Raw genomic sequence first — 23,763 nt, 5'->3', positions numbered from 1 at the left:
TGTGTGTGTCTGTCTGTGGCAGCTTCTAAACAGGTGAAGCGATTTGGAATCGGTATTTTTTTAAATTTTAAAGCAGGTTTTCTACCCGTTGTTTTTAGAAACGATTTACCAAAATCTGTTTATGCTTTTAATTTCGTTGGGATTTTATTTACTTGTTAATTATAAGACTATAAATACCTAAGTTTCATTCATATAAGTCATGACTGTTGTTTTCATTATTTTTAACCATGAGTATAACTAAAATATATTTTGGGTGTGTTCCAGTATGTGTGGTAATGAGTATAATATCACAACCTATTTCAATGGACGGTCACCGTTTTACTGGATTTTTAATCAAATAACGACAATATTAAATAAAAGAACAACTTTCCCAACATCAATCTTTAATTAAATTATTTTAAATTAACTCTTTAATTACAAAACCAAAACATTTATCCAAACATTACCATATCGAATGATAATAATATTTACAATACCTATTCAGAGTTAATTATCTTAAAGTGCAACGGAATTTAATTTGTGGAGTACATTTTATTCTATTTTCTTATTCAATGGAAATATTCCTCGATAACTTTTATTTATTTTCAAACTATGATTGATACTTTACCACAACCTTAGAGTTGTTTACATTAAATATCAAGTATGAAACAAATAAATATATAATGTACTGCTTTTACCATAGGTATTCATTCTGTTAATACAATTAGGATAAGGTTAAATGTTATGACTTAAAGTTTAGTGCAAGTAAAATACAGAATATTTTGCTTGATGATGAATAACATATTTCGTGTAAATTTTAACTTGCAGACGTATTGTAATAGTAAAAACTAGTAGTTTAGTAGTAGTAAAAGGATATGAAAAAACAACTTCGTCCTAAAAATCTATATTTTTTCGGTACATTATGTGTATTTTTCTGTTGTAATTCTCTCTAACAATTTTGGCATAAAAACGTTAGTACGGTATTCATTAGTATGAATACCACAGAATTAATCTTTTTATGTAGATATTCTTGTATATGTTTGACGTCAAAAAGGCATAGGGACTTATAAATAAAAAAATATTCTCAGATGCCCAGAAGGATAGCAGAAGCTACGTCTTTGGATGGCCAGCCTTATTCTCTGGCCGAATGTACCTGCCAGACCTCTGGTCATCTAGTATTTATCGGTTTTTACAATTGTTTACGTCAGTTTATGAATAAATTTAACATTCACCAAAAAGTATGAAATAATTAACGGCTACTATACTATTTTTTATCCTAACACAGCTTATTCATTACCGTAATTTTAATCTCATAATTACCATGTTAAAGTTAACAAGAAATACGGTAAGGATTATAACGCTCCACATATATTTTACAGATTCTCAATAATATTATTAACAAGAAAAATAAGCCAAAATTCTTACCAACTATATTTACATTACGAAATGTAATTTTTTTCTCTTTAGAAAAGTAGGTACATTAAATTGTTCTCCTAAGGATTTATCTTTAAGAGTTACATTACTTATAATTATATCACATTTTCTTATAAAATTTTCATTAAAATTTACCTTCTCGTGAAGTTCCGAACAGACGAGAAAGTGATCTCGCGAAACAATTTAATATCCCTTTCAAAACGTTTCAAATGGAAGAATATAAACGAAATGACGTCGACAGAACAAGTATAAAACAGTAATTTATTGAAACGCTAACTTCTCTTTTACTTTACAAAGTGACTGGTCCAAAACATTAGAAATACGGCAAATTCTCATTACCCTTCAGCCGTATCTAAGTAACATAACAACAGGCAGCGTTGGGAGAGCGAAATTTAATATAAGTTGCGACGCGGCCGCCGTCGACGGCTGAATTAGGTTTCTGTAGTCTTTGGCCTCGTTCTGAGACGGATACGTGTATGTTCTATCTGTGACGCTCTTCACGTCCTGCGGGCACGGCAGTAACTCCACCGGTATCTGCAGTAATGTCCTCTCATTCTCACCCTTCGTCAATTTAGGTTCATCAGTGTCATCGATTTCCTCCTGAAAAAATTCATCCGGCTCGTCGGAGTAATCTTTTATTTGACTTTTGTCATCATTCTCCGGTAAAATGTTCGAGTTTATAGCGTTGGATTCGAAGTAAGCGAAGTGCGCGTTGAGGGTGGGATTAGAGTTGAATTTGCAAACGAATTTCTCTAGGGAGGTGCGTACTTTGATGCTGCTGGCTTCATGTCGGAGCTTGTGCATCCAGGCCAGGTGGCAATCGCAGTTGAAGTCGTTCCCTATAACAAAAAAAATGTGGCGTTAGGATAACTTTTTTGCGATACCTAGTTGTCGAAATTAAAAATTAAATTACTTATACTCAATGAACAAGTTTTTACTATAAAACCTCCCCTGAATCGCAAATTTTTGCTAAATGACGATTCAGATATAAGATTGTCCGAAATGTATCAAACAGCCAGTTTATTCACATTTTCGGAGCACATCTGCCCTACACATACCACAAATTTATAATTATTAATTAATGGGTAAGGAAAACCCCCTTTATAATCCAAGCTAACATTATTAACGAATTTTACGTACAAATTGTACAGTTAATTAAGATGGACGCTGCTTAGCTATCGATTACTCTAGAAGCTTTGATATTAACTTTTCTAATTGGTTTAAATAATTAGTTTTCGACTTACGCAGATTAAAATCGATTATGATTAATTTGATTAGTTATTGTTGATCAAAGCAATTTTCATCTTTGTTGGATATAGGTCAAATATACATACCATCTAGATTGATGTAGCTGTTTTGATTTTTCAGGTTATCATATATCGGTCGTAGGTTGTCCATTGTGAATCTCTGTAGTTTGTTATGTCTTAAATCGAGGGCGGACAACCCTCGTACTCCTTCAAAGAGACCTCCAGCGAGGGTCACTAGCTTGTTATGACTTAAACTTAATTTCTTTAACAGAGATAATCCATCAAATGTTCTCTGAGCCAGAATATAAATTTCATTATAGTCTAATAGCAATTCCTGGAGATTCCACAGTTCAGTGAATGTGAACGACTCGAGAACGGCTAATTTGTTTTTCCTCAAATCGAGCCGCTTCAGATTCGCCAGGCCATCGAAACACTCTTTCTTAAGAGTTACTATATTATTCCTATCCAACTCTAACTCCACTAAGTTAACAAGATGTCTGAATGCGCCATCTTGGATCACACTTATACTATTATTAGTTAGATACAGTTTTTGCAACACTGGGAGTTCATAAAAAGTCTCTGTCACCAATTCTTTTATTTTGTTTTCGTCGAGTGTTAGCACGGTCAAGTTAGGGAGATTATTGAACGCATGTTTATTTAGAACAATAATCTGGTTTTTCGTCAGCGTCATCTCCTGCACTGAGGTCAAATTCATGAATGTGTTAGTGTCTATTTTTGGTATCGAGCTGTACTTCATGCTGAAATGCTTCAATCTTCTCAAGTATCTTAGTACTTTTGAAGGGACGAAATCTAATCCGCCGTCTGCTCGGACGTTGAACGCTAGGTTTTCTATATTTGACTGAGAAGAGAAGCTCGTCCATAGCGGGTCTGATTTCTGTATGCCGCCGTTGAAGACCCAGCATTCTGTTTTTAGTGCTTCGTTGATTTCTTGGCTGTGTTCGCAGTAGCAGTGTACTTTGGAGTCTCGGTCGCTGATGTCACATATGTTGATGGTTGTTGGCACGTATTTGTCTTTTTGTTTCCGCCGGTTGGCGTGCAGCGTGCCTATTGCGATGAGCAGCACTAGCAAGGTAGCGGGGACCGTCCGAGCCCGCATACCTTTTGCCTGGAACAAATGGAATTGGGTCAGCGTTTTAGTTGAAAGTTTGGACGGACAGGGTTAATGGCGAACAGTAAAAGGTAACATTAAGTTTACAAACAGGGATGTTTATTTTAGGATAGTTTGGTGTGAACAGGAAGTTACCCAAGGCACGGACCATCCATCAGTGTGTTTTTTTTAAGTGGGACAGTATGGGGAAATCCTAAAGTATAAGAGATACAGGGAAACTGTCTTAGGAAACATTAGGTACTTTTTTGTGAAAAAAAAATTGGTATAGTCAAAATTTTGGTCAAGTGTGAGTTGTCCCTAAAAATGATTAATTTTGATGAATTTTTTTTTTGACGCACATCTACTCAGTTTCATGAGGGGATCATTTTATTGTATGGGAAGAAAAAAATCGGGACAGCAGAAGTTAGTCAAATTTAAGAAAATCGTTTTCATTTTTACAACCCGTGTAAATTGAAAACCACTGCCCACTGCAAGGTTTTTATTTAAAAAATATTGCCTATTCCAGTTTTACATTTGAATTTGGAACACTTTATTTGGTTTAAAAAGGATTAAAATACTTTAAGATATTCTTACGCGAGCCTTACCTTACAAATCTAATTTAAAAAAAAAACAAATTTTAAATTTGGAACTTCTTGAAACAAACAGTATTTTACTTGATATTTCATTGTTTAAAGTTAACATTATGTTAAGTTTTCGTCATGGAATTACCAAACTCGCATAAAGTAGATTTAATTGAAGCGTATTTTGTAAATTATCGTAGCTCTGTGAATGCGTTACAGTGGTATCGGGAACGTTATCCGGACAGCGATCAACCGGACCGCAAAATTTTTGACAAACTGGTGAAAAATTTAAGAAAGGGAGGCTGTTTTAAATTAAAACGGAAGAGACGAGCCACAGTAATAAATGAATTTACAACTATCGCAATCTTAGGATATTTTGAAGCCTACCCAAAAGCCTCATTGAGGGAAGCTGCTAACACTATCGGTGTGCATAAATCTACAGTACGAAAGGTATTGAAGGCTTACAAGTACAAGTGTTACATAGAAGGTCATCTTGTACAAGCATTGCTTCCAGGAGACACTGACCGGAGATTAGCATTTTGCCAGTGGTTTGTAGCATGCTCGATTAGAAACCCGTCTTTTCCAAGCCGGATTATTTGGACAGATGAATGCAATTTTTCAAACAATGGCATGTACAATAGAAAAAATAATCATTTTTGGGCACGTACAAACCCCTTCCGAACTACGGCAACCCATAACCAGGTCCGCTTTTCCTTTAATTGTTGGTGTGCAATATTAGATAATAAAATCTTTGCCATTAAAATTTACCATGGAACATTGAATAGTCAAAAATATCAGGAAATATTAAACATGGCTGTGGATTTAGTAGATATGGCAATTCCATTAAATAATTTGAATAATATCATCTACCAACAAGACGGCGCCCCTGCCCACAATAGTATCGCTACGAAACAGTTTTTAAATGAACATTTTCTTGATCGCTGGATGGGCACAAATGGCCCTATTAAATGGCCACCACGTTCACCCGATTTAACACCGTTGGATTTTTTCATTTGGGGGTACCTTAAAGGTCGAATTTATGCAGATACTTACAACTCGGTACAAGAGTTAAAAGACGCAGTGCATTATCATTTGAACAACATACATCACAACGCCTTGTCTAAAGCTACCAGAGGTGTTCTGAAACGCGCTCGTGCCTGCATTCGACAAGAGGGAGGCCACTTTGAACATTTACTTTAATGTAAAATTATTTTATTAAATTTACCTAACTTCTGCTGTCCCGATTTTTTTCTTCCCATACAATAAAATGATCCCCTCATGAAACTGAGTAGATGTGCGTCAAAAAAAAATTTCATCAAAATTAATCATTTTTAGGGACAACTCACACTTGACCAAAATTTTGACTATACCAATTTTTTTTTCACAAAAAAGTACCTAATGTTTCCTAAGACAGTTTCCCTGTATCTCTTATACTTTAGGATTTCCCCATACTGTCCCACTTAAAAAAAACACACTGTGTATATATATATATATAATGTTACAATAAGGCGATATTGTGCTTACCTAAAGTTAAAGAATAGAAAGAGGTTAAAGTAGGTGTTACAAGTTGAGTGCGTAGGTGCCTAGTCTTAAAATAATGTCATATATATAATATATCTCTTAAAACAGCCAAATTTGACTCTTTAAATTACGTCCGAAGTAGTTGTAGCATTTTAATTCATTCACTTACCTACATTTAAATATTAAGAGCGCTTTCTGAATTTTAAGCACGTGTGGAGTAAAAATTAAAGGTTAAAAAGCAATTTTTTGCGCTCTCTTTTTGAAGGAGCTTTCATAAATAATGTATATTCAGTTACAGTAATGAGTTACAATGTACTTTTAAAAAATGGCTTACTTACTGCAGTTAACTAGGTTTTGAGAAAAAACAGGAGTAAATGTTTTTTTATTCCCTTAGGTTAGGCACTAATAAACCATTTACTTTCATACATCATTTTACATGCTTGTTTGTTATAAGATTTTTTATTACTTTAGAAGAATCTAGATTGAATTTGTTTTTCTTATTAATTACACAATGTAATGTTTCCCATAAAGTGTCTTTGGTTTACCTATTACCTATAGGTACTTACGTTTTGATAACGTGCTCATATTATACATGTACATCATGCAATTGAATCTGTGATTCATCAAGAATTGGAAATTCGGTAATGGAAAATACTTCAAGCGTCTTTATATCCAATGTAATGGACCCACCTATAGGTTTCTTCGTCGAGCAAATCCGAACGAAGCATGTTTTCGTACTCTTCAAATAAACACGGCCGGACACGTTCCTCGAAATCTTTGATTAAAAAAAGGCGAGTACCTTAAGAAACCTTAATAAATAGGAGCAGGTGTAATGAACCTTTCTTTAATGAAACCGTCTAATGTTTCGGGTCCAAGTTAACACGAGAGCCCGCGGACCCACGCCATGAATATTTGAGGACTTCTGGCTTTCTTATTAACTAAAATGTAATGAATTTTTGAAGGTACGGCGGCCATTTCTAAATGAACTTTTTGTGACGATGTCTGTTTCTGAGAAGCTGACCAAGGAAAACAAACTAGTTTATTTATCTTTGGCCCGACTAGATTTATGCGTATAAGAGTAGGTACTTAAATTAAAATCAAAGCAGATATCCATAGTGTTTTTCGAAGAATTCGTAAGAAAAATTTACTGGATGTTTTGAATCAGAATCATCGCATTTATCATTTTGTTTTGCTTCTTAACCAAAAGGTTAATACTTTAAATAGAGGAAATCCCAATAGCCTTTTAATAAAAGATAATTTTGGATATTCCAAAATAACTTGCAGGGTTGTATTTAAATTATTATTTATTTTTAAACTCCATTTAATTATATTCATTATAGTGGTTTCAGATAGTTAGTTAATAAGTTATACTCAATTTGAAATAAAATATATATAGGGTTAATTTGCGTTTTATTTTTTCAAATACTAGTACCTACAAAAAGCCCAGTGGGCAGGATTCAATTCCCAGTCCGAGCGGACGCAATTAAATTTTTCTTTGTTCTAGATGTTATAATAACAGGGCACTCTTCTGAATGGACGTTGGATTAATGTTGTAATATTGTAGCTAATAATACAGATTTATGCCGGCAGTCATAAAGGTCATTAACTCTATTCAATTTTACCAAGAATCCATTTATTTTTGACGTCTTTGTCCGATATCGCCCGTAAGTACCTAGGTACCCGTACCGCTACTTACGGCCCGATTCCAACTTTAAGATACATCTGTTAATAGATCTAGAAAAGATATGGAGTAGATATGTCAGTGTCAAACAAGTGTCAAAATTGACGTTTCTTTAAACGAATACGTCACCTTTGACACTAGTTTGACACTGACATATCTAAAACATATCGTTTCAATATCTAGTATTTGAAGTATCTCATTGTTCGAATACGGCTGTTAATCAAAAAGCCGCCAATGTTAAAAAAAGTGATGCATACTCGTATTTGTAAAGCGAAACTGTTTTAAACGTTTCAAAGTATCGCCACTGGGCCATTGTTTATGAAAAAAATATGTTTTCATAACACAACGTAATGTAACGGCAAAAAGAATAGAGAGAATAGAGGGGACCTGTCATAGTAAATGTTGTAGTCACTGTAAATTTACTGCCATCTATCGACACACGACTATAACTCAAAATAAACACGTACACAATTATCAAAAAAATGTACCTATGTATATGGATAAAAGATTTTATTATTTTTATATCATTTTGATCCATGTTCATTCACTGATATCTAAGTGTTAAAATTGTTAAATATGAAACGGTGTCGTCACGCCATCTAGCCGAGAATAGGCTAAAGGTGTGTGCGGCATCTATGATATCTATCCGAGAATGACCTTTTCTTGATTTCCGAGGCACATTTTTTTTCTTAGACTTGATTCATCTTATACGAAGTTACATATGTCTTTGGTAATGGTTAGAATAAATGTCACTTTTGACACCGACAGATCCGATCCTCATCTAATCCGATCGAATTCATAACCTATAATTTAAATTAAAATAAGAATTTACCAACAGTGTAAAAAACTTAAAACATGAAGTTTAAAACAAAACAGCCTGAAGACGTTCTTATTTCCAGTTACAACGTATTCCGCACAAGTTTTAATTCAACACCGAAGTTTTCTCCAAACCACTATTTATAATTCGAACTGTAGCACCAGCCAACTCAACTTCGACCCAAAATGACCTCGACGCGTAATGCAGGTAGCAGATCCTGCCGGCCCTTCCGCTAAGAGCCGGCGCCAGGCCGCTGTAGAGACGTTCCTCTCAGCGATCAATGTTTACAAGAAATTGGAAGACATTGCAGACGAGGACGCATTAGAAGGGCTCACCCTACTACTAAAAGGGGACGCCGCTATCTGGTGGGAAGGCGCCAAGTCGGATATCGAAACCTGGACAGACTTCCAGAACCGACTTAGGCATGCGTTCGCTCCAAAGGTACCTGCTGACGTCCTGTATCAACGGATTATAGAGCAGAAACAGGATGCGAAGACCCCCACCGAGAAGTTCGTCGCGAGGAAGAGGGCACTCATAGCACAGCTGCCCGCACCAACCCCGCCGGAGAACCATCAGTTACACATGATCTATGGTCAACTCCACATAGGCATCCGGGAAATGGTGCCAAGAAGCGCATTTAGCACCATTGAAGAGCTCCTGAAACTTGCGCGTAGCGCAGAAGAAATCCTACTGGAGAAGAGGCCCAGCTGGGAACGGAAGGTTCCCCCACTACCTGCAATCGAGAACAGGGACGCCTCTGGACGCCTTCAATGTGATTACTGTCGCAAGCATGGACACGTGGAGGCAGATTGCCGAACCAAGCGGCGCCAACAATCATCGGGCTCGTCAGCAGGGGGAGAGGAGAGCAAGAAGGCACCTCCAGCAGTATCAGCGCCAACCGGGATCACTTGTTATGGGTGTGGGAAACCTGGCGTCGTTCGCAGCAAGTGTCCCACCTGCTCGGGTAAACCGCCCTCATCAGCCCAGAATCCGGAATTCAGCTTCTGGGGACCAGCCGCCCCGAGTGACATTCGACCTCGCCCTACGGTACAATTCAAAGTTGGCAGAGTACCCGGGGTCGGATACATCGACACAGGACACTCGTCCGCTTACTTAACATTCGGTAGAGAATTAAGGACACCGGATGACGCATCAAGAGATCTACAACAGATCGTAACGTCAGAGAATATTGTTCCTGAACTTATGCCAAAACTAATACAAATGGCAGATACCTTAAAAGAAGCTCGTGAAATGAGCGAAGAAAAAGAAGAAAGAAGAACAGAAGCAATGGACAAAAAGCGCCGTGAAGCTCCGAAGTATCAGCCTGGAGATTTGGTGATGGTCACCAATCATGCGACTAGCAATTCAGCTCGTGGAGTGAGTGCAAAGCTAGCACCACGAAGAGATGGTCCCTACGTTATTCTGCAGCGCCACGGGCCAGCTTCATATGAAGTCACACGTAATGGTGACTCTCTGGAAAAGGTTGGGGTCTATCACGCCTCAGCACTGACGCCGTATCATGGGAATATGGACACCCCGCCAGAGCCGCTGCAGCCTATCAGAAAGCGAGGTCGACCAAAGAAGATGTCGAAAGCAAGCAAGGAAAAAGTGCTACCACTTGCTGACTCCTCGTCGGGACGTCGTCGGAGCCAGAGGGGGAGACTGTAGCACCAGCCAACTCAACTTCGACCCAAAATGACCTCGACGCGTAATGCAGGTAGCAGATCCTGCCGGCCCTTCCGCTAAGAGCCGGCGCCAGGCCGTTTTTCTATAGTGCAACGGGCGCGCGTTCCAGTAATGCCGCCGCCACGCCATTTTTTCTCTACGATGCAATTGTCGCGCGCTCCAGATTCGCGCGCCAAACGTTGGTTACACCCCCACCGCGGGGTGACGCCAAGCTTCGAGAGCATCGCTTCACCCACGCTGTCAAGTGGTATAAAAGGTCGCCGGATCACGACCTAAATCAGTTAACATCCCAGTCGGCTCCTAGCTAGGACCTTGCTCTAGGCACGGCAGTCCCGAGTCACACATTGCGTAAACCCTATATGGTCGCAATTCCGATTCACACGGCTGTCTACTAGACCAAGTCCTCCAAGCGAACTCCTTACTAGTACGGAGCAAGCCCGTCCAGATCACACATTGCGTAAACCCTATATGGTCGCAATTCCGATCACACACGGTGTAACTCCTACCCTAGTAAGGCGTAAGCCTAGTGCGGAGTACGTCTCGTCACAGCTAATTCGCCATACCCGTGTCGCCTATACGGTCGCGTAGTGAACAGTGCACCTACACAACAAAGACCCTTGTGCAGTGTTAGTGACATTACGGACGTTATCAATACGTCATAAGAGAACTCTGTAAATACTGTGTGTGTGTTCAATAAAATCCTTATTGGAAAATCTGTGTTGTCCTGATTAGCCAGGCCTGAACCCATTACCATCCAATAAGAGTGCCAACTAGGTAAAAACCTCCACCTACCTAGTCAGCGCTCTCACGAGGGAAACTCACCAGCCCCCCTCGTTTCCACAGAACCTATATTGCCCCACAAATTTGTAAACATATTTCTGAGTTGTTGGCCGTAGTTGCAACTTTCTATTTGACTTATAGCCACTGGAAATAGGGTTGCCAACTCCAATTTTTTATTACCCCTAGAGCTCAACTTAAAACCCCTAAAACTGTACTATTATTTTGAAAAATCCACTAAATAAAAAATAAAGGAAATTTTACGTTTAATTAATTATTTATTTATACATTTTTCAAAATTTAGTACCGATTTTCCACCGGTTCGACATTTTTGTGATCATACATACATATGAACGTTATAGATGGTCAAGCAAATCTTGTCATTAGAAAAAGGCGCGAAATCCAAATTTTCTATGAGACGATATCCTTTCGCGCCTACATTTTTCAAAACCCCTAGCTGGTTTATTTCCCCTAAATTTAGTGGTAAAACCACTAAGTTGGCATCCCTGGAAACTGGAGCGAGTGCACGGGTCACCGGAAAGTTGAACTGCGACCTTTCGGTGACAAAAGAGCGGAAGTTTTTGCTAGGAAAAGATATTTACGACCTTTTGTGATTGAGTAACTGTTTTATGTTGCAGTGGGTATATACGTTAATCTGCAAATAGTTACTGCTGACGGTGCGATTGTAAAATCATGAGCCGTGAAGTTGAGTTGGGTACATATATCACGCTTATGAGAAAATAATATGAGATTATTTTAGAAGAAAGATAAATTATTTTGAATATTAAGATGTTTTAAATTCTTTTCTATTCTAATCTAAACATTGATGATGAATTAAACTTTTTCTACCTATTTTCTACTCTGATAATATGTATTACAAAACAGAAACTTTGTGATGATAGATGTGTGTTTGTGTTTGCCAGTTACGGGTTGGTAAAATTAATTACGTTTTCAGTATCTTTTGTAAACGTTCAATTAATTGAATTAATATTTTAGCAAACTAAAGGTAATAATAAATAATGATTCGGAATTCTTGGTGTACATAGTTACATAAACAAATACAGTCACGTCCAAATATAGAAAACTCTATCTTAAAATAGAATTCGGTTAGTTAGAAAATAGAAAATATTTATTTGGCGTAAAAACATATATTAAGTAAGTACACCATAAAGTTAAATAAAAAAATAGACACCAAATAGGATGCCGCTCAGCATAAGCAGTGTCTGTAGTAAGCCACTGCGCTGGTTTCCAGGGCACCCAAAAAAAGTTAAAGCAATTTGGTGACATAGTACTTAATAAATGTAGATACAAAAAATAATTTAAAGTTCTAGTTTAAGAGCAGGAAACAGTAGAATACGGATCCCGAAAACAACATATTTGTGTGGTCGCAACACGAGCTCACATTAAGAAAGAAAACAAAGTAGGTGACTTTAAGTCTCGTACTTAGATTTATGCACTGTCTACACAAATCCTGTATGAAATATTTCACTGAGAAAAACTCTTCCATTTTTATATTTGGTGGTTTTTTGAGTCAAAATCATATAAGTTTTAATGTTGTTCTTGCATTTTCAGAGACGTCGATTATGTGCGCATTAATTATTATTAAATCACGCAAATGAATAGAAAATTATCCCTATTAAACGATTCAGAAGATAAACTCTATGCCCCTTAACTTGAAAGCTGATCACCGATCACCCTTTTATTATCATATTTTAATCACATAAAGCCAATAGTTTCAAATTTCAATAACTATTTCAATTGGACCCTAAACCAATAACATGAAATCATTTACCTAAAGCAACCTGGACCCACTTAAATAACACTCGACAGCTCTCAACTCACTTCATTTAGGCATTACGAACTATTAAACTCGAAACGCCAACTCTCTTCAACTTCTGATCAAAGCACCTTGCAGATTAAATTTTACGAGCCGGACTTGGTAATTATGGAATGATTTATTTAGTTCACGTGTGGGTAAATGGGGTGTCAAATGGCGTTAGTGTTGGCACTTTAACGACGTATTTTGGAGCGTTACACTGCACTTGGCTCAAAGTTAACACTGTACATTTATGGGCCGCTGTTAGCTTAGAAAGTTGCCAGAGAGCAATTCGAATACTTACACTGCGATCTGAGTTGGTAAGCGGAGAGGCAGAGTTAAAAATGTATGCAAGTATAGTGCAGTTTGTAAGTACGCTGTGACCATGGTCACGACTTATCTATTTTCTTTTCGATTCATCGCTGTATCGCTAAATCATCTGAATGGGACTGTGGGTTGTATAACTATAATAACCGATGGTAGCCGCCTCGGCATAACATTCACCTTGTGACGACTCTTGAAGATGGACTCGTTATCTGAGTCCGTTAAAACCGAAAATTGAACTCCCGTTTCTGGCTCTCTATTGCTCGACTATGCAAGTTTGATAATAGAAATAGACGATCGAAAGAAATTGTCAAAATCGCGTAGATGTAGATGTCGTCATAAATGTAGAGGAGCAATATAATTTTTCATTTAGCGGTGGGTTCTTGTGGCTTTGTGTTTTATGTCATGGTTAATCACAAAACGGAATAAAAACTTGAGGTCAATTTCATTTTTGTTACAACTGTAGTTTTTATGGATTACCGTACGTAAAATCTCAGTAAGGAATCTTAATTGAATCCCAATCAATTTTAGTAATCTGATGAGCGTGACCTTTCAGCACTATTAGTCAACGTAATTCCACGTGGGCGTTTGTGACTAATGGATCCATACGTCTCGAGACGTGGTGACATTGCGAAGTGAAAAAGGTATTAAAATTCTTAATTTTTTCACGTCACTGCTCGGAAATGTGTGTACTATAGTTTGTACAGTCAAGGAATTTAAATTCCGACCCATTTCGTACTTTTTCACAGTGACAACCGTATGAGGTCTCTAGCGGCTTTCATATTGATTGTCACTGTGACAAAGTACGAAATGGGTCGGAATTTAAATTCCTTGACTGTACATAGGTATATACTATAGTACACACATTTCCGAGCAGTGGCGTCCGTACTAGCAATATATGGCAATGGCAATAATATGTTACACAACGTAGGCTGCAAAAATATCTGACACAATCTTATTTGTAAAGCCATATGAGCGTCTTACATATTTTTGCGGTCTCCGGAGAGTAACTTAATATTGCAGGTGACTATACTACACTCTTACATTTCACTCAATTATTGGTTGACATCAACCAATTCAGCGCATGTCGCAACATTAATGCAGCTATATTTTGTCGGGTGACAAGCAAAAGTCACTAACACCATTGAAATTATTGGACAATAAACCGTGTTACAAGTGTAATAAAGTGCATTGTTACTTTAATTTTTTGATAGTACTTAGTGACTTTTGCTTGTCACCCGACGATTTGATCCTAATGTCACCTTTATGTGACATTCGAAAACTCATGAAATTGTTTACCGTATTCTTGAGCAATAAATACTACATCAAAAAGACTTATTTTAAAATGTAACTTTCCGATGTTAAATATGTCTAGTTCTGAATTATGTCAGAACACACGTCTCTTGTAACAAAAAAGCAAGGACAATAAAATATTGACAGAAGCAACTAAAACTAGTATTTTTATATAAATAAATATAAAATGCCAACTTCAGCGATATCCAATTTTAACTAGGCCTTTTTCAACAATATTATTTTATAAAACCGTTTGGCTCCATTATGTTAACCCATTTTGAGTATTATCTCCAATAACAGGTATCAATATCTCTAGCTAGTCTGTATAAAATAAAATGTCCTCATAAGAAGTCCGCGCTACGTCCTAGATTCCTTTGTAAAATCTAGACTCCTGCCTCACGGCTACAGCTCATTAATTATATAATAACTAACCGTAAAGATTTATCTGAGGAATATTAGATAACTTATTCCGGTCTATTTTTATTATAGTCCGGTGGCCGGCTGCATGAAACCCACCTGATAAAAAAATTAAAACTACCTATTTTGTGAGGGTAGCTGACAATTAATAGCTTGAAATGCTCTTGGTCGGCCGCGGCTTAGCTTGGCATATTTTGCGCAAGCGGCAAAATAGTGGTAGCCCCAAGAGAAATTTTTTTCACGAATGACGTGCAAGTTTCTAATATTTTATATAATTTTGCCCCCATTTTTCTTACTCTCCTGACTTTCTCCATCCATCTGAATTAAAATACCTTCTATTTAAAGATCCATCCTTTGAAAAGCGGTAGTAGGTAATCAAAAATATTTTATTTATACATTTTCTTGACGTTCATACTCAAGATCAATGAAGACAAGTATACCTTTGTATAGATATTTCGATAAAAAGTAATCCGTCTTCATTTATTTTAATCCGTTCTCATTTCCGTTTAGAGCTCTTTTGTCCTTTGAGTATCTTTTCTTCATAATGAGGCCCACATATTGCTTATTACTTACAACCGTATTTACAACGCAACAAAAGATATATAACTTTGCATTTCAAAGATGAAACTTTCGTCCTTTACAGTAAACTGACATCTGGCGAATCTAATCTTTGTAATGAAACGGCATTTGATGAGAAGCTGTTTCTTGGTAAACAACTAAAGACAAACTTCATTCAAGTGACACATAACTAGAGACCAGTAAATATGAGACTGTCAACCTCTACAACAAAGCTGCTTAACCTCTTGTGTGTGTCTATTTTATGATACAGACCGAATTTTTAGTCATGTTTTAGCATTTCTTTTGAGGCCGATTTTATATGCTCTAACAGTATAAAAGGTTTGAACTCGCCATTTTTTGACCACCACACACGAGACATATGAAGGGTTAAATCGTTATTGATGAATGATCATACCACGCATATCTTAGAGTAAACTCACTCGATATCATAATTATAATTTGTAGTAGTCGATCCCACTGTAACGGCTATTTTAATTTTAATCATCTAAATAGATCAAAAAAAAAAATCAGCAAAAAAATGAGAAATCAGCGAGATAAAATTATACAGCAAAATAACAAATTAGAATTGGTTTGAAATATGTAGTATTAACTAACGGCTCGATTCGGGAAATGAATTAGAGACTCACTAGATATGAAATAGTAAAGATATGTGACGTTCCACTGCAAAAGGTACCTTATGGCGGCTGACGCCGCGATTCGGGAAATGAATTAGAGATTCACTAGATATGAAATAGTGAAGAGATGTGACGTTCCACGAAAAAGCTAGGTACCTTACGGCGGCTGACGCTTACGTCACATAGCGCCGCAATAATATTGGAGCGGCGTTTATAATAGCGTAAGCGCCAATCGCCATAAGGTACCTTTATCCGTGGGATGTCACATATCTTTACTATATCGTATCTAGTTAATCTCTAATTCATTTCCCGAATCGCGCCGTAAGACTCGTACCTAATTAGCGACGTACTTAATTGACATTAAGTAGGTATTATCCTTTGAATGGCAATTTAAATCCTATCTCACCAAATAAAAATTGGGCTCAAAAATAAAAACAATACCTACGTTTAATAATTTTAGTCATCCATTAATATTTGCTCCTTATTTGCTCGTCCCCAAAAGTGAAGTAATTTACAGCAATGATGAAAAATGGAAGTTTCTCTACTGACTATCACAACTCAGTTAATTACCTCAGTGGGTTACCTACCTAGGTAAGAGCGGATGATAATGGTTTAGTAACATCTCCGTGACTTTGTAAGTGACTGCGTAAAGCGGTCGACTTGCAGTCTATTATATACGTGTCTCTGGCATAACCTTCAAGTGGAACGTGAGAACTTTCTTAATAAACAACAGTTCGCAAGCCTTCGACATTTAAATACTTTTTCTCACAAAGTCTCGGGTAACTTAGGTATTCAGATATTTTTCGGTAAACATCGTACATACATAGGTATTAAAAAGATTTAGTATTCAAGATGAATATTCATTATTACCTTTTACAGAATTTTGGAAGACTTTTAGGTACTGCTTTTCTAAATCTTGTTATATTTTGGCGTATATGTATATTGTGTATTAGGACTTTGGCTGTTACCACCCACTTTAAGGATGACTCACGCTAGACCGGGCCGGGCCGGAGCTTCCGGCGTTTCGTATTCTATGGAATCACCACGTGATCACCAATCAGCCGTCATAGAAAATAACATGTTGAACGCCTCGGGCCGGGCACGGCCCGGTCTAGCGTGAGTCATCCTTTATACTGAGTGTAGGTAAGTAGTACAGAAAGTTAGGTTTTCGTGACTACAAAAGATGTTAGAAGCGATAAAACTCGTTGAACTAGTATAACCATACTAATAAGGTTACAATAACGATCCTGTAGATGTAAAGTTAGACCTTGGGGGCAAGTTAGCTTGAAAGTTACCAAACTCACCTTTATTGACTTAAATTAGTTAAAAAGTTGCAATTGATCGTTAGAAAGTTAGAGCAACCAATAGGTTGCTCCTTCACCCTTTATAATTATATTGGAAAGTTATTGGGACAGACGGAAAATCTATTTTAGCTTTAATGTTTAGATGTATTATCCTGAATTGTGACGTCCCACGGCAAAATGTACCTTATGGCGGCCGGCGCTTACGCTATTATTAACGCCGCTCCAATATTATTGCGGCGCTATGCGATTTAAGCGCCAGCCGCCTTAAGGTACCTTTTGCCGTGGAACTTCACAATTAATTATCCAAGTTTTTGGGCCATGGCCATGACTAAATTACAGGAAAAAATCATATATTACAGGGAATTAATAATTATCAAAATTATATCACGAAAAGTTCGGGGCATCTGATCACTCACTGCCCAATTCGAACTTTAAGATACGTCAATTAATAGATTTATCAATCGGGTATCCTATTGCACCGATTAACAATATAGGGAGTTTGCGTCGGTCAGGCAACGCGTTTGGTTCCTGTTCTAGCTAACTAAAGTTTTGTAATTCGTAGATCGCACTAAATTCCTTACTGGATTGGTCTCAGCCATATCACATTCCCACGTGGCCTAGCTCTGATGAAAATCGTTTGCGCCGATTTAGACGTATGATACATCATTAGAATCCTTACGTCATCCCGGGTGACATAGGCTATATGACGTCATTATAAAAACAATATGGCGGACGTAATACGCCATATTACGCAACCTTTAGAAAAAAATATCGTGCAAACCTATCGAGTAGGGTATCAAAATGAAACGCTAATGTCTCTCTTTCGCACTAACATGGAAGAGTGGTAGAGAGACAGCGTTTCGTTCGCTACGGCGCAAACGATTGGCGTCTTGGCTAGGCCCCCAGATCAGATACCAAATTAGCGTAAAATGATTGCACCATTTTTTATATTGCAGCTTCTCATTACGCTTAGCGCCAGAAACCACTCAGCTAAAAGGGTTCGAAGATGGATTGAGCCAAGTTTTTACTGTGCTTAGCCATCATTAATCTGCTCCACAAATGGGGGATGTTTAATCATAAACGAGAAGGTACTATAAATTTCAAGACCGCAGGCTGCAGGATGCTATTCTATTGGTGATGAAATATGTGGCTCTGGAACCAGTACACTGCCACGACGCATGAGCGTATGCAATATTAGAAAATCAGTTTTAGCTTGAAATTAATGGCAAGATCATACAGTGTAAAATTGAATGAGTTTTGAAAAGACTGGTGGCGGTTTAGTGGTCTGTTGGTTTGGTGTTATACATTTTATTATTTCACGTTATATTTTTACTCCAAATATAAGTAATTACTTAATAAGACGGGAATTGACCGCGTCTTAAGCTTAAAAAATTCCTCCGATGTTTGAAACGCAATATTGTATTTGTGGTTCTGAGAAAATACGATTTTTTTGGTTCGTTGCAATGCATATAGGTACACATCGGTAACTCGTGGCATTTAGGTAGCACTTAAAAGATTAGTTTAATTAATTCCTTCTTTTAGACCCACTTGCACCATTCCGCTAACCCGGGATTAATCAGTTAAACCGTTAACCTAATGTCAAAATGTACTGGTAACCATGGTAACGCCAGGTTTAACCGGTTAACCCCGGGTTAGTGGAATGGTGCAAGTGGGCCTTAGTGGTTTCTTTTTCTCGACTCGTATAGGAATTAGTGTTGTTTATTAATTTTTAAATTTGTTTAATATTATTAACTAAGTAACCCAAATAATAGTTAAGAATAAATCTTTTGAGTGCTATTTACTCGTAAATGGCACGAGTTACCGATGTGTACATATAGGTATCCAAAAATGCTTAGTCTAGCTAGCGCTAGGCGAGTGTTTGTAGACTAAAAGTGACATTCCATTTCCAACTGCAGCTGCAATACTGTTCATTTTCTATGGAAATTGACAATGACAGCGACGCGTTTCCATAGTAAAATGAACAGTATTGCAGCTGCAGTTGGAAATGGAATGTCACTCTGACGATGAATACGAGTACGTCATGTTTTTTGGGTATATTACCAAGTACCTTGGTCATGTTTGTGATTTATAATTTTTCCATTGGTTCAAAATTTTAGACTTCCGAAATTCCTCCTAACAGCGAGTGTTTGGTAACCGATGAAGGACATTTCAATACTACTTTCAGTAAGCTATCGATTTGAAATTTGGAATATGCATGACAAAGCTAACCCAGACGCATTGAAAGAACAAAGTGGTACAAAGTGATACAGCCGTATTCGAACAATGAGATACGTCAAATACTAGATATTGAAACGATATGTATTTGATATGTCAGTATCAAATAAGTGTCAATAGTGACGTATTTGTTTGAAGAAACGTCAATTTTGACACTTGTTTGACACTGACATATCTAATCCATATCTTTTCTAGATCTATTAACTGACGTATCTTAAAGTTGGAATCGGGCCGTTAGGCGAGTGTTTGGTAGGCGATGTGGAACAGCTCAATAATACGTCGTGTTCACTGGGTATATTACCGAGTTCCTTGTGTCGGCCGTTCGCCGTCCGCAGCCTGCACTTTATAGCCACGGCTGGACAGTTTGCAAAGGAGAATTATTGTTCAGTTATTTTCGGTTCTGGTCAACAAAATGGGAACTGATAGCGATAGTTTTATAGATGATGGACAACAAGTATACGGGCGGATTGATCGTAGAGGACATCGAAGCCTGTGAATTTTAGCAAATGCGAATGCAATATTGCAGTTAACGTCTAATTAAATAAAAATATCTCGATAAAATGACTTTTTTGACAGATGTAATGCTGGTTTAGTCTAAATCCGAACGATATCTTAAGACGACGTGTCTATCTTCACATACAACTACATATTAAATTATAATATTTTCAATCTCGAAGGGTAGGATGACACCTGTTATCTCCATAATTATAATTTATGATCTAAAAACGCCAAATCTCTCAAAATTGTATTGAAATGACAGGTATCATTATACCCTTCGAGTTTGAAAAACATTAGGTACCTTACTACTAAGGTAGTAACCTTACTTAATTTTTTCCAATCATCATTGACTTTTGCGTCTATTGCAGAGACGATTTATGGTGTAATATACATTACACCGCCTGGGACGGAATTAAGGAAACGCAGGGATGCCCAGCACCTGCATCACCAACTCGGTTTAACTATCTTACCCACAGGAAAGGCGAGCCAATACGTGTGGAGACAGGACTGCTGCAGGAATCTGCCGTTTATTTTAGGTTTTTTCAATAGCTGAATAATGCTATAGCGCCATCTCTACTTATTCATAAACAAATAACTTTTTTCCACCTGCCGAGTATTGTGGGATCGAATTTTGCCTATAAATTAATTCACGTATTCAGTCTTCGACTCGCTCCATTCTCGAATGGAAAACGTGTGGATTGAATTTTTTTTGGTTCGTAAATACTACCTACAACGCATAAAGCTCATAAATTTTAGAGTGATTTTCCGTTCGTAAGTAGAGAAACGTAGGCTTTTGCCGTCAATATAGATCTAATACATTGTTCGGATCGACATATGTATATATACTACAATGATGGTACAGTGATAGCGATTGTATCCTAATACGGACAGGTTTCCGCCGCACGGTGTCTAATGCCTATTATAATGAATGAATGAGTGAATGAATGATTATAAAAACAGTTGTCACTGTCGCATTGTGTACCACGTCTTGTTGAAATACGTAGCTACGCGCGACACCTCACCAAATTCGTTCAGCTGACTTAGAATTAAATTCAGACGGAAAGAATAGACTCGGTCCCTTACAATCGCAGCGGTTATGAAGGGATCCGATGCATAATTTATCGGCTAACCCTGGACTTTTATACTCTCCGATAAACCAATTTAATCTGGTCTCTAATATCGCAAAGTATTTACGTATAATGAGGTCTTACTGATACTGGTTTTATGCTAGGGTAGGAATAAGAACAACCTGCGAGTGATAGAAATCTTCGGATTCGACCATTTGTCTTCGCTATTGACGCGTGGAGAAATTTTTGGTCCCGTGATTTGATTTTCGTTTGTTATTCGGTTGAAGTTGGAATGTAAGACGAGCGATAAATGTTGAGACTACTTTTTAGGGTTCCGTGTCCAAGGGGTATAAACGGGACACTATTAGGTTCTAAGATTGCACTGTCCGTCTGTCACCAGGATGTAATCTCATGAACCGTGATAGCGTGATACCGTGATTTCACAGGTGATGTATTTCTGTTGCCGCTATAACCACAAATACTAAACAGTGCCGAATCCTCAGTGGGCGAGTGCGACTTGCATTTGTCCGGTTTTTTTTTTCATTTGTTTTATCTAATCTGACCCGACTTTGGATCGACAAAAGTGGCACAACCAACTAAAGTCAAATTTTCATAAAAATTTGACGATTTATGACAGCACTTCCACATTATCACTGCAAAGTTAGCTTGGTCCTACTCGACAGTTTTAGCGATAAAGATTGTATAGGTACTAAATAAAAAATTGATAAATATCTAACTTAAAATGAAATACTGTACCTATTCTTTAGTTGTGTGACAGCTATTTTCAATGAATAATTTACTCAATGAATCTCTAAGCACAGTAATTACGCAAGAAATTAGTTTAGCACGGTCGCGTTAAAATAAAATGTATTAATTTAAAAGAATAATTAATTTCAAATGCTAATTGAGCATAATTTCATTAAAATGCTTTGATCTACGGCACTAATTTCACGTGTGAATTATATTACGTAATGAATTTTAGTAAATTCCATTATGAATAAATAATAAAGAAATACGAAGTGAGCTTAAAACTAAACTTGACGTTTGAATTCAATAAACATGATAGATTCAAGTCTCAAATTCAATTTATGTCTGTATTCAGAGCTTGTATTTAGAGCTTTTATTTGAGCTTTTATTGGAGAACTTTTTTAATCTTACCTAGAATTACGCGTACTTTTTACCCGACTACGGCAACGCAAAAGGAGGGTTATGATTTTGACCGGTATGTATGTGGGTATGTATGTATGTATGTATGTATGTATGTATGTATGTTCATCTGTTCCCTCATAACTTCTAAAGTACTTATTATATTTTAACAAACGATGTGTCATTCGAATCGTCTTAATCGTCCGCTGGTTATAGGCTATATGGCGTCACAAAAAAATGAACAATGCGCTCTCTAGAGGTCATAAAGTCACGAACCAAAAAACTAAAATTAAGTAATGATGATGTGTTATACATCATTGGAAAGAGCTCAATTAGCACATTTCAAATATATAAATATTGTTAGCTTTTGCACCCGGCTTTGCTTGCATGCGCCAGATAAAACATTAATTTATCGGTTAGGTGATTCGAACTATGAATCTACAAGCGCTCTGGATTCTATCCGCGTGTTATTCGACTACGCCGATACAAGAAGGTTTTTGCAAAAGAAATTTGTTTGGCTGCTATACATGGTGTTTTTTAAATGTCCTGCAACATTTTATAACGTGAATAGGTATAGAAGTCCTGATCGGCCAAAATGTACGAGTATGAAACGGTCAATTTTTTTACAAGATACGTACGCGTTCTGAAGCCTGGCGCCTTCGGCGCCCTCATACTAAACGTGTCGGGCGTAGCCCGACGTACGCGTTGCAAAGCCGGGCGCCTTCGGCGCCCTCATACTAAAAGTGTCGGGCGTAGCCCGACGTACGCGTTCAAAAGCCGGGCGCCTTCGGCGCCCTCATACTAAAAGAGTCGGGCGAAGCCCGATATACGCGTTCCAAAGCCGGGCGCCTTCGGCGCCCTCATATTAAAAGTGTCGGGCGTAGCCCGACGTACGCGTTCCAAAGCCGGGCGCCTCCAGCGCCCTCATACTAAAAGAGTCGGGCGGAGCCCGACGTACGCGTTGCAAAGCCGGGCGCCTCCAGCGCCCTCATACTAAAAGTGTCGGGCGAAGCCCGACGTACGCGTTCCAAAGCCGGGCGCCTTCGGCGCGCTTATATTAAAAGTGTCGGGCGTAGCCCGACGTACGCGTTCCAAAGCCGGGCGCCTTCGGCGCCCTCATACTAAAGGAGTCGGGCGTAGCCCGATATACGCGTTCCAAAGCCGGGCGCCTTCGGCGCCCTCATACTAAAAGAGTCGGGCGGAGCCCGACGTACGCGTTGCAAAGCCGGGCGCCTTCGGCGCCCTCATACTAAAAGAGTCGGGCGTAGCCCGACGTACGCGTTCCAAAGCTGGGCGCCGAAGGCGCCCTCATACTAAAAGTGTCGAGCGTAACCCGACGTACGCGTTCCAAAGCCGGGCGCCGAAGGCTCCCTCATACTAAAAGAGTCGGGCGTAGCCCGACGTACGCGTTCCAGATCCGGGCGCCTTCGGCACCGTCATACTAAAAGAGTCGGGCGTAGCCCGACGTATGCTTTCCATAACCGGGCGCCTTCGGCGCCCTCATAGGCACTAAAGGGCGTGGCCCGATATAGGCGGCGCTCTGCGTGCATTTCTGTACTGAGGACGCCCTCGCAAAAGTAATATAAAGTGACTTCAAAAAGTTAGTAACGAAATCATGACCCCAAAATTAATTAAATAA

General features: G+C 38.1%; 1 protein-coding gene across 1 annotated transcript in view; it reads right to left on the bottom strand.

Moving 5' to 3' along the window:
• Positions 1-689: 689 nt before the first annotated feature.
• LOC134671238 (connectin-like) overlaps positions 690-23,763 on the bottom strand; it is a 55,884-nt gene continuing 32,810 nt past the window's right edge. Inside the window, exons 2-3 of the mRNA XM_063529036.1 lie at positions 2,748-3,786; positions 690-2,252 (exon numbers count right to left, since the gene is read on the bottom strand). Coding sequence (XP_063385106.1) covers positions 1,756-2,252; positions 2,748-3,777 — 1,527 coding nt within the window. The 5' untranslated portion in view covers positions 3,778-3,786 and the 3' untranslated portion in view covers positions 690-1,755. The remainder of the gene's footprint in view (positions 2,253-2,747; positions 3,787-23,763) is intronic.

This window comes from Cydia fagiglandana, chromosome 15 (assembly GCF_963556715.1).
Source record: "Cydia fagiglandana chromosome 15, ilCydFagi1.1, whole genome shotgun sequence".
Lineage (NCBI taxonomy): Eukaryota > Metazoa > Arthropoda > Insecta > Lepidoptera > Tortricidae > Cydia > Cydia fagiglandana.
This window is presented reverse-complemented; position numbering and strand designations above follow the sequence as displayed.